The 12,703-nt window shown below is 36.6% G+C and overlaps 1 protein-coding gene across 1 annotated transcript; it reads left to right on the top strand.

The window, feature by feature from the left end:
* Positions 1 to 1,743: 1,743 nt before the first annotated feature.
* LOC108672503 (mitoferrin-1) lies at positions 1,744 to 11,897 on the top strand. The gene is made up of 4 exons (XM_018160181.2): positions 1,744 to 2,316; positions 3,299 to 3,521; positions 6,330 to 6,386; positions 6,605 to 11,897. The coding sequence occupies exons 1-4, from the start codon at positions 2,200 to 2,202 to the stop codon at positions 7,351 to 7,353; spliced, it is 1,146 nt and encodes a 381-aa protein (XP_018015670.1). The 5' UTR covers positions 1,744 to 2,199; the 3' UTR covers positions 7,354 to 11,897.
* The last annotated feature ends 806 nt before the right edge of the window (positions 11,898 to 12,703 follow it).

Below are 12,703 nucleotides of genomic sequence, written 5' to 3'. Positions count from 1 at the left end.
ACTCTGGGTGGGGAAATGGCTGTGTTCAAGAGTAAGATGTAATGGTTACATGTTCGTAACGTTAATCTAAAAGAATTATTTCTTGCTTACTGTGCGGTGGACGAAACAGCAAAGAGTAATTATGCCATGATGACCGTGAAAAATTGTTTCTGACAATATAGCAGATCATAAATTTATATTAATCATACAATTTAAAAAAATACGAATTATTATGCTTGAGGCACATTGTGTGAAAATCATGTACCTGAACAATAGTATTGGTCTTTTAGCTTCATTGGAAGTGCAAGTGCTCTGATGCTCTCATTAACTCCGCGCAATAATTGCATTTCTAAGAAATTATCTCACATCGAAAATTTCTTAAATTTTCTGCATTATTTACTTTCGTTCCTTGTGATGTCTAATTTGAATCTCATAAATAAATATACCTATCTTAGTTGGTTTAGAGAGAAAGGATAGATATACTTGGTTTGGCAAAAAAAATTTGGCTGCCGTAATTTTTGTGCATGTTATAAACAATGAAATCGTGACATGGTATTATTTTTTATAGCTGCTGTTAATTGATATTTTTTCCTTGCACATATATTATTAGTAACTTTTCGTGTCTAAGAGTAATAACCTATAAATGGCAAACCTCTATGACTTTTAAAGAGGCCAAATTTTTCGTGCTTGTATGGCATGTGCTATTTTTACAGACACTTCCCGAATGCTTTAAATTTATAGAGGTGCTGTCTCAAATGTAATGACTGCTTTCGAAAAAGAAGGGAAAACGTCCTCAGTAAAGCACAGATCTGGCCGAAGGTCGTAGTTGTCTGAGAGAGACCGTCATTAAATAAATCGAATTGTGAGGGGCAATCGAAAGACCACGGTTGTGAAAATTGCTGCATGAAGATAATTTACAGAAAGAGTGTGTAGAGAGCTGCAAAGATCTGTATTCTATGGAATAGCTGCAATTAGGAAACCTCTGGTTTTAAATACAAATGCTTCGAAGCGTTTCGAGTGGTTAATTAAAAAACATCCAGGACTTGTCCCTCGAGCAATGTAAATATGTGATTTTCTGTGAGGAATAAATGTTTACCTTGTTTTCCCGAGACAGCAGAAGGAGCCATTTAATCCCGACTACCTCCTCCAACCGCAAAACGTGGCAGGGGATCTGTGATGATCTGAGGTGATATTTCATGTAAATCCGACTGACCAATTATTTCTATTCATGAAAGTATCAACACCGCTGACTATATCAGAATTTTGGAGGACCAAGTTCATCCAATGGTTCGAGCACTGTTTGCGGAGGGGAACGCCATCTATCAAGATGATAATGTTCCGATCTATCTATACAGCTGTTAAAAAATGGCCCGAGGAACATTTTAATGATGTTGAGCCACGACAAACACCAGACAATTTGGCCACGACAAACACCAGACCTGGAATTTATGGTTGGTTTCAAATAAGCAAGTCAGAAGCCGTCTCAAGCCGCCATCGTCTTTAAAAGAGCTAAAAGGAGTTTTAATTGAAGAATGTTTTAAAATTGCACACAATTTGAATAAATCAATAACTCGGAAAATTGAGGCTGTTATTGCCGCAAAAGATGGAACCTACACTACATGGTTGAACTAGTAGATATCTAGTTTTGAGCGTTGCGGTGTATGGAGGACGACTCCACTTCCTCAAAAAGCAGGCAAAACAACATAGATATCTAGTTCAACCATGCTACACTATACTAAAATATATTTTGTGTTTTTTTCAGGTTTTCCGTTATTTTGTCTAATCCTTGTGTGCATATTCCATAATCATAGTGCACATATCAGTTATCATTTCCTATATCGAGCAAACTTGAGTCGCATTCCACACTAATCATGAATTGTATTTCATACTAATTCTGTTTACGTGAGCTGTAATAGTCAACGGATAGTATGAACCAGAATTATTCTTGAATTTTAACTCAAGACCGGTGCGTTTTGCTGATTACATAACAACTTTAGTTTTCGACCTATGATTATCATCTAACAAAGTATTCCTCCTTGTAACGCATGCTTCTGAAGCTCATTATTCGACAATTTTCTAGCAATACTTGCGATTTTGGAATAAGTTCTGTGGTTACCAAACCTTGCTCTTTTGTTAAATTGGTGTTGGATAGAATTAAAGTAAATTCATCTATTCAAATTATGTGAATATATATTTGTGAAGCTCATAAAAATATATATTATGGAGTTTGACGACTACGAAAAGTTGAACGATGACAGGATTGGAGTTGTCATGTGTGCCGGAGCTCTGGCTGGCATTTTTGAGCATATTGTAATGTATCCCATCGATTCTGTAAAGGTAAGAAATTGAGATTTTTTCTTATTCTTTTGTAGCTACGGAAGAATACTTGTCTGTGTAATGACTAACACTAACCCTGTCCCTAAGAATAAGATCTTTAAAAACTTGAATTTTTACTACCTAGGTATTGTCAATGACGTAATATTATTGAGAATTAATTTAGCTACCTTAACCTACCTACCTACCTACCTACATTTATTTGCCACCTCTATCAAAATTTCAAAAATAATGATGGGCCTAGCTAATATTATAGCTAATCATTTGAAATTAAATTTGTTGATCTTTTATTTATGCATGAAATAAGTACATTGCTTTAAATTTGCCTATACAATATTATTTGATTGTTGTTAGAAAATGTATTTTTCATTTAGCTAGGTATTAGCTATTTCTCTTGGATTAATAAGTGATTTGAGTCTTCAGTTGAAACTTGAATACCTAAAATGAATTGTTGAGGCTCAAATTAGAAAATTAGGCTGAATTGTCCAAAAATAAAATTGCAGGAAAATAATAGTTTTATTTATGATTTTTAAAAATTGTGGCTAAAAAATGTGGTATTACTTTAGATTAAGTGCATCCCAAAAAAAAGGGTGTTTATTTTAATTATATATTTTTTGGAGTGTAGATTAAGAATCTGAAATCCGTTTTTGGTGGTCGGCATTGGAAATTTTTAATGGAACCTGTTCCTAACTAATATTCCCACCATTTTTTTAACTGTGAAATCTCTGCTTGATGAATTAGCTTCTATCAAATTGTTAATTAAAGTGCACAATCAGGCCTTATGTTATTATTAAAGTATGTTATTAAAGTATGACAATTGTTAATTTGGAGCCAAGCAATTTCATTAATAGGTAAGAAAATTCCAATCCTCTAGCATTGTACAAATTTATTTTTTGTCAGATGTTTCCTTTATTGCTAATTCCTGATATTCTGTGAAATAGTTTGGATATAATTTTCCTTTGTAAAAATTTTATATGTTTTTCAGACAAGGATGCAGTGCCTTGCTCCATCACCAGAGGCTTCCTATCACAATGTCCGTGATGGTCTCAGCAAAATGATCACAAATGAAGGCATTTGGCGGCCAGTGAGAGGAGTAAATGCTGTTATCATGGGAGCGGGACCTGCACATGCTTTATATTTTTCTGCTATTGAAGGCATCAAGAAAAACATAGGCTCCAAGAACTACATCAATGACCATGCAGCAAATGGTGAGAACCAGTTTCCTGTGCCCCTCAGTGCATGGCATGCCTTGGTAAAAAAAGCCTCATGTCTTGGCTTTGTGCACAGTGTATATATCTGACTCTTAGAGAGTACCATACATTACACATGAGCAAGTTAGAAATTTTTTACTTATTTGTCAACAAGTTTTCCCTTGTAGCATTTCAAAATATAGGTACCGTAAAATGGGGTAACTTAGACCGGTGGGGTAACTTAGACCACTTTTCATTTTTTTAACAAAATCCCCCACAACTGAGAAACTATTTGACATAGAAAAATTTTGTCAATGGGCATTAGAGGCCTAATAGGTACTGAGGCTACATAACACAATAAGAAGATTTGAAAAGTTTGCATATCTAATAGGTTAAAAAATTAAAAATGTGACCCACAAAAAAAAGCTATTATTTAAAGCCTGTCAGAGTACCCCCTCCAGTTTTTTTATTTTTTGGTTAAATAACTCCAGGTTTTGATGCGTAGTAGAACTCTTCTAGTTACATATGCAAATGACAAATTTTAGGAAAGTGTCATAGTTTGCAAATGGGGGGTGCCGCCCCCAAATGGGGGAACTTAGACCACCTAATGTCAGCCCTGACGGGGTAACATAGACCGGCTTGAAAGTTAATATAAAATTACCATAAATAACATATTTTATGTTTGACAGCCTATTTATTTTTTTCTTTATGTTTCAGACTCTACAGAGTCTTATATATGGTAATTTTAACTTAATTTCCAAGCCAGTCAATATTACCCCATCAGGGCTGCCATTAGGTAGTCACATTTCCCTCATCATGGGGCGGTGCCCCCCATTTGCAAACTATGACACTTTCCTCAAGTTTGTCATTTGCATATGTAACTAGAAGAGTTCTACTACAATGCACCAAAACCTGGAGTTATTTTACCAAAAAATATAATTGATTTTACCACCTGGTCTAAGTTACCCCAAGAGCTGGGGTAACAAAGACCATCACTTTTTTTGAAATTACATAAAGACTATGAGAGGCAGGAGCCAGCAATTTATGGTGAGTGAAGCTAGAGTATAGACCTGTATTTTGCATGTTTCAATTCAAGTTTAATTTAGCTAGTAAAAAAATGGCATCATTTATAACAAAAAAAGTGGTCTAAGTTACCCCATTTTACGGTATTCCTAATAGCTACTGGTTTGTTGAGTTTTTACAAAAGTCAACAAAGTCTCTTTTGATTGGCTTTTGATCCATTCATAAAACAAGACAGCTCTATAGTATTATCCATCATTTATATACCTGATGCTAAAAGATCTGTGCATGATTCTACCAGTTGAAAATATCAGAGAACCTTAGCCTTGTACAGCTCCCTGAATTTGTTGTGAATTTGCATGGTACGTACCCAAACATTCTCAACACATTGAACATTAGGTATGAACTATATGACTTGTGGAAAATCACTTGCTATTCTTGAAAAATTGCTATCTATGCTTCCATGCCCTGTTACTGAAGTTAATTCAATTTTCATTTAATTTGAGAAGGCTTTTTGCAAGTGAATGCTTGTTAACACATTTTTGTCAATCTTTCTGTCTTATTGATGGAGATGTGAATTAATAGATTGCTTGAAATATACTTGGTTTCCGAATTCTATTCAACATACGGAGTGCCTACTGAACACTCCTGTCTGACTTGGATTCATTTAAAATTAAACTACATTTTTTTAATCAACAACAAGGTATATAGGCATAAATTTGGTAATCAAGGTATTCCCCTTGCTTTTTATTAGTGTGTACAATTTTTCTTTGCCACAGTACATGACAATATCATTCCATACAGATTTATTTATTTAACACTTTGACTACGATTGCTTCATCTTGTACAATTATTTCATTTTTTGTACTTTTTTTAAACAGGGTTGCCAGACGGTCATTTTTTCCGGACAAATTCCGTGATTTAGTTTTTCTCAATTCGTTGGCCGGCTAAAATTTATGATAGGGGGACTTCCTAATTAAATTTTAAATACTGCAAACAGAAAATAAATGGAATTTTTATAGCGGAACCTACAAATAAACTAGTATACATTGAATTATCGGCCTTTTTTGTTCTCGGATTTGGCCGATTTTAGGCAACCTGAATTATGTACCACTACGTCCTGGAGAAATACATTTCGTGGTACGCATATGTACCAATACGTAGTCAACGTGTTAAGCATAGCTTGCATTGACTATTTTATTCACATGCAGGTTCTTAGGTTATATGCCTACTTACTTCCTTAGGAGACATAATAAGACATTGAATAAGTCAACGATGATTGATTGAATTATTCAATGAAGTCAACAAAATGATTATTATTGATTATTATTATTATTATATGGTTTGTGCCTTTGAATTAAACTTATGGAACTTTGAATTAAAATTAAGGAACTTTGAATTAAAATTATGATTGTTTGAACCAGGCTTGACAAGGTAACAAGCTAGTGCCTACCAGCTTTTTTAGAAGTTTCTGCACTTGTATACCAATGCATGAAAATATTGTCCATGAAGTGAGCATTGATGATAGTTAATATAATATTTTCATCAATCCAAGATTTCAATATATGCTAAATTTCCTTTTGGTCCTCTAAGGTTTTTTAGGAGAGGGACCCAAAGAAGGACTCTCACAGCAACATAAAGTAGAGAATGTTAGAAAGTAGTAGAGAATGTTAAAGTAGGTATAAAGTCATCTATTTATCACACAACATAATGCACAAGAAAATCATCTGATACAGTTGTTAAAAAAAATTTTTTATATGTGTTTAATCTATTTCAAATCTTACCTGACTAGAGCTTAATTTTCAGCGGCTGCTGGCTGTGGTGCTACTTTGCTCCATGATGCTGTTATGGTGCCTGCTGATGGTGAGAAATTTTACCTTTTTTTTCTGAAAATTGATAATTGCAAAGATACATTGACAAGCTTAGTAAGGAAATCACTGGTAGAGATCTTCAACTAATAGTGACAGTGCATATATTTGTATCTAGATTTTTCAAAATACTTTTCCAACAATTGGTGTGAAAATTTTACACATACTTTTTCTTTGCATGACTTTAACCTGAATTTTTTCCGTCATTTTCAGCTATTAAACAACGCCTTCAAATGTACAACAGTCCCTACTCGTCTTGTTTCAATTGTGCACAGCAGTTGTATCGGACGGAAGGAATTCGTGCCTTCTACCGCTCATACACAACACAGCTCATGATGAACCTTCCCAACCACGCCATTCTCCTCGTCGTCTATGAGAAAATGCAGAAGCTTTTTAATCCTTCCAGAGAATATAATGCGCCGGTGCACTGCGCGGCTGGTGCAGTTGCAGGGGCGATCGGTGCGGCCGTCACAACTCCTCTTGACGTGTGCAAAACGCTGCTTAACACACAAGAAACCTCAACACTTAACCAAATTCGTGCATCTCGCATCTCCGGGGTCAGAAATGCACTGCGGACAATATACGTGATGGGAGGTTTCAAGGGATTTTTCAAAGGCCTCCAAGCGCGAGTCTTGTTTCAGATGCCTAGCACGGCGATATCCTGGACCGTCTATGAACTTTTCAAACATAGTTTGAGGCAAGACAGAAATGACGATTGCAATCCAGAGAATGGGAACGAACTTCTGATGGATGGTGTTGTGGGAGAAATGCCGCCACTTTCAGCGAGTGAAAGGGCGGGAGGAGGGGGCGGCAAAACTGGTCTTGTACTGCAGGAGAAGAAGTATGGTGGATTGGGAGCTGCAGGTACCGTTGAGAGGTTGCGAACGCTTCATGTCGGTTCATCTCTCACAGCAACTTGCTCAGCTGCGGGGCCAGCTGATGAAAACTTTCTGGTCAAATAGAGGAGGCCTGAATTGTGGATCTTTATCTTGCAACCATGCAGCTCTTGCTTGATGACTGAACCGTTTGCAGTGCCCACTGCATGGATGTATTGATGATCATGTGGTAATCGTGTATGCAGCTGCGTGCTGATCGTGTATGTTGCTGCGTGCTGATCGTGTATGCAGCTGCGTGCTGATCGTGTATGTTGCTGCGTGCTGATCGTGTATGTTGCTGCGTGCTGATCGTGTATGTTGCTGCGTGCTGATCGTGTATGACGCTGCGTGCTGATCGTGTATGACGCTGCGTGCTGATCGTGTATGCAGCTGCGTGCTGATCGTGTATGCAGCTGCGTGCTGATCGTGTATGAAGCTGCGTGCTGATCGTGTATGCAGCCGCGTGCTGATCGTGTATGCAGCTGCGTGCTGATCGTGTATGCAGCTGCGTGCTGATCGTGTATGTTGCTGCATGGTGCTATCGTAGTCACCAGAATGTATCGTTTTTGATGATGTTGATGCCATCAAATAATGTTGCAGTTATAAAGAAGATGTTTCATCCAATGATAATTTCACTAGCGTGCTCTTCCATGTTGATGTTGTATTACGGCCTGTATTGCATCTCTAATGGAAATGTGATACACGTTTAGTTTGATGGTAAACAAGAATCGCTAAAGGTGCACAAATTTGTAGTCATTCGCTTATCATATAAAATTTAGTGTATGATATTCGTATTGATAAATAATTGTTCATCAAATGATATTAAATGTATAAAATTCGTAATAGATTTGTAGAAAGGAAGAAATTTGAAGTATCATATCAACGCATACTAGGAAAAACACTTCAGTGTCCTCTCACTACTGAGCTTCACTGATTTTATTTGTACTTGTGTTCAGTAGACATGAAACTTGTCTGCCATGCAGTGGAATGAAGCCTCCTGCTGATGGAGCTGGCACGCCTTCACCTACTCATTAAAAACATCTTTATTTTATATTAGTTGTCTTCAGTATTTCCAATGGCATTTACCTAAAATTTATCCTTCCATAAATTCGCTATTGCCTTTCGTGCGTACACACAACTATTCTTGTCTTAACCTGCCCTTCTCATCACTTCTATTTTCCTTCTCTTTGTATTCTCTTGTACATTTTTAATTTGACCTCTTTTCCCCATCCATCAGCTCTAGAACCTGGAGATTTATTTCATTTGTTCCCTTTTTGCCTCCCACACATTGGTCACATTCTGTAGTGTTTATTCACAAATTTGCATTTACAAGAGTATTTTGGTAGGTACCTGTCGTGCTTTTATGTTTTCGGGGTAATTTCTTTCATATGAATCTGCATAGAATTGAAGGTCACATCTCCCGTATTCTGTTGACCTGAGCGATGGTTAGGTTATTCTGATTTAGCTCCACTTTTATCTTTAGCCACCATTCTTCTGAACAACTATTATCTTCTAGGTTCATAGGCCGCATACAAGTGAAAAAGTAGTCAAAATTTAGGTATCAGTAAACTAAATCATTTCATTTGAGAAATCGCGTTTTGTAGTACGGTGTTTCTTCAATCCAGAAGTTTTACCTGTCATTAATTATGAATTAATTTTGAGGCACGTTATTTTATTTTTTCTAGGACTTGCATTGGGCTATTGCAAGGTGTCACTATCGTTCAGCGTCGTAGTTGTTACTAGAATTACCTATTTCTCTGCAATAAAGCTTTGATGTAGTGGCGTGGGTTTAGCATAGATAGCTCAGTGCGGCTAAGTTGATGTAGCTGTGGCTGTTGTTTGTAGGACTCGTGCCTTGAAATTCTTCCACTGATCAGTAATGAACATTGATTCGCCCCGTAGAGCTGCCCATATATTCCTCATGAAGCTTCATTTTATTGTTATTTTTTATTTGATGAAAATTAATCATTCGATTTGTTGGAAATTACAGGCAGCTTCTCGGATTTTAGTTCGACCAGCAGTGATTTTGAATAATAGCGCAAAGTTTGAGCATTATTTTCCGTTTGAATTTCTTGCCAAGTGTCGTGTATAGATTAGTTAAGATCGTGAAGTCAAGACAACATTTTTGGCTCAGCGTTACCGTGAATGAATTATGTATCCATATTTTGCATTGTAAATTTTCCAGCATAGATTGATAGTTGCCATTTTATTTTACATTATTTTCTCATAGCTTATCGTTGGCTTGTATTGGACTATACCATCATGTCTGTACCAGTTCTTGTAACCATAGTTATTAGAATTGTGCTACACTTATTGCTAGTGTGATTATAATGCGAGAATTGAACACGAATGTGATTCTGACTACCTAAATAATTACTGTTAACTAGTGACACTTATCTAGATATTTGTGCGTTAAATAATAGTCATGGCTTTACGTGTCCTACTTGATACGATGTGTCACACGGCGTTGCTGCCATGTCTCTGACATACAAATCGTATCAGTTATCTTCTCTAATGTGAACATACGATTATCGGAGACTTGTTAGAGCTCCTTTACTCGTGATCAGGTACAAGATTACTACCTAATTGCCTATTACTTGCGTCGAAGTGCTTTCCTGTGGATAAATTTTTGACATTTCCAATCATGTGCACTGTACAGTCCATGTAAACGCGACTCAATGTATTTACTCTGTGCTTTGACTGAGCTCAGCGGCCTGGAGAGGCGCCGTGTGTTATCGTTAAGCGCTTAGCACGTATATAATGAACATCTTCCCACATGTACTGTAGTGTAATTGCATTACTTAACTTTGTACATGACTCAACTTGGTAGATGTCGCGATGAAGTTCATTTGACCTATTTTATGATTTGTTATTGTTCTGAATTCTATGTGTATTAGTCATGACGTTATTGTTATCAAACTGGAAGGCTAAATCACATTTCGCTGAAGTTCTGGGCGCCGATGTGGGGTTCTATTATAGATCAGCGTGCATTAATAACCAAGTGCTAGCTCTAGTATTTTAAAAGCTTCTTGTCTTTTCTGAATGGAAATAAATCTGTCACGAAAACTCTAAGTATTTGAACAGTAACTAAAAACTAATAGTTTCTGATACGGTAGAGTGTTGTAATTTTGGCATGCTGCTTCAACGGGTTTTCATGCTCTATATAAATGAATATTTTCATCTTAACCCAAACTGTATTTTTCTTGGCCAAAACGTTTTGCTTGTCGGTCAAGGAAGCCTGTCTACGACTCGGCAAAATTTGCGACCTTGCGACCGTGGGAAAGGGTTTTTATAGAATTTAGGTAATGTTTATTGAATGGAGCTTCGCTTGCGGAAATCATATACTGAAACAAACACGTGAAAATGAGCTTAAGTAAACTTTTCTAGTGCTTGTATCAAGCAAATGTGTTTAATAGTTCCGGTTTTTATCGAGTCTCCACCACACCCTGCTTTCTTTTTCTACTTCGATTGCCGACGTTGCTGTAAAATTTTTTCTCACTCCAGGATGGAAAGTAGAGCTGGCTTCGAAGCAGTTGTGATTCTTCTAACGAGGCTATGAGCATTCGTCGCCTTTTCCACATTTGTTTAAATTTGATACTTTGGCAATAGTAATTGGTCCAGTTCTCCTAGAAGATTATATGCATAGAATTATTAATGAGCGTGTGCTTCATGCAGGTTTGTAACTGCGAAAATCATCGACCTAAATTCTATAAAAGCTACTCACAAGTTCGGTATCGGCGCAATTATTCTGAACACTCGTTCACCCTCAATTCACCAAATTTCCAGATAAATCCTTGTTTTGTCTTCTATGAAGATCTTATTCTCGGGAACGTATTAAGTTATACACGGTTTTTGCATTGATAAACAGTTTTTGTTCTAATGACCATGTCTTTTTTCTGCAGGCGACTGGCATGTATATTGAAGCCTCTGAACTTTTATGGCCCCCTGATAGTTTCGAGTTGCTAACTTTTGTCTATGATGTCTTGGTAGCTGCAAATTGTAATTCTTGAGGTAATTTGCTTAATTTTCACATATATTTCAATGTGTTTCAAATGAATAAATGCTTTGAATGAGCTTAATACAGATAAAATTCTCGTGTACTGTCTGATAAATTTTACATTATTACATTAAAATGGCCTTAATGTATGGCCGACGTCTCGTGTAAGCTAACTTTTCTGGAGTGTCTTCGATTCGGTTACAGTTACCTTGGCCCTCTTTCTGACAAGCTTTTGCAGACTCGTCATTAAAAACCTCCTGCCCCTTATGGACAATGAATTATTTGGAATTTATGACCATCGAGACCTTCCATCTTGTAGGCTATTTTTTTTTTTCTTGCGACATTAGGTGCGATAAAGCTTGCGCTGATGCTACTGTACACTTCATGAGCATTAAACCATACACGGCGACAACGGAGATTTGGCCACTACGGGATTTATCGTGTTAAATTTTTGCGGGCGTGCTAGGGATTTCATGTATTGCATGATTAGGCGAACTGCTTGCTGCACATTACTTCATACCCTCTCGCGCGCTGGAAAAACTTCAGACCCAGTGTGGTTTAACTTTTTCCAGTATTGTTGAATTCTATTGTATGCGTAAATATATTACTAGAAATATAATGGTATTTCTTGGAACTTTTTTGTATCATTTTATTCAACCTAAGACCAACGCGTGATCCACATTTACCTCCACCAAGCACCAACTAGAAAGTTGAAAAAGTTTAAGTTGATCACGAAAGAAAGTTTATTGACGGAATTAAGTCGTGTCAAAAAGCTTCCAGTTATTTTATCTGTTTAAACCGTTCTGAACTCGTTGCATTATTAACAAACCTTGTGTCTAAAGACAGTGCGTACGTTTTATAATTGGATGCGTTGCAGTATTAACGTATTACCGCCCGCATGGCTGGCTGCTCCTACCCGTGCTATTAGTAACCCGTTATTTTAACATACAGGTAAAAATTATCGAACTCCCACCAGTCGTGTAACTGGAGCACTAGCTTCTGTACCTTAATGGATGTGATTAACCTCATTTTAAATTTTCAGTTTCAAATCGTTTTTTTTTCTCTGAATCACTTTTAAAGTCTATTTGTGGTTATATTTTATTATTCATATCTACTAAAATTTTTTGAATAAACAAACGGGTTTTATCTGCAGTTCCAAGATATTTATGCAGGTCTCGGTTATAATATACGTACAATATAATATATATGTAATATAATACATAGTAATAAAGCATTAAAATCTTAAATGTAGGGTTGTTTGCGAACATGACGTGCTCACCATCGAGATATCCTTAGCAGTGCTACACGATGGATCTGACTAATCTTAATAATTACATGTAAACATAATTTACACTCTAGAGTTAAAATTTCATCCCGACCTGCGCTGCTGCACGATGTTTTCTTCAGTGACATCTGACGCCGGGTCGAATCGACTCGTGC

This window comes from Hyalella azteca, unplaced genomic scaffold (genome assembly GCF_000764305.2).
Source record: "Hyalella azteca isolate HAZT.00-mixed unplaced genomic scaffold, Hazt_2.0.2 contig13457, whole genome shotgun sequence".
NCBI classification, from domain to species: Eukaryota; Metazoa; Arthropoda; class Malacostraca; order Amphipoda; family Hyalellidae; genus Hyalella; species Hyalella azteca.
This window is presented reverse-complemented; position numbering and strand designations above follow the sequence as displayed.

Bases quoted from the DNA above. Each gene is read 5' to 3' on its own strand.
- LOC108672503 (XM_018160181.2), top strand. From the start codon at position 2,200: ATGGAGTTTGACGACTACGAAAAGTTGAACGATGACAGGATTGGAGTT. The intron at 3,522-6,329 runs GTGAGAACCAGT...CTTAATTTTCAG, and splicing joins CAATGACCATGCAGCAAATG to CGGCTGCTGGCTGTGGTGCT. The intron at 6,387-6,604 runs GTGAGAAATTTT...CGTCATTTTCAG, and splicing joins TGTTATGGTGCCTGCTGATG to CTATTAAACAACGCCTTCAA.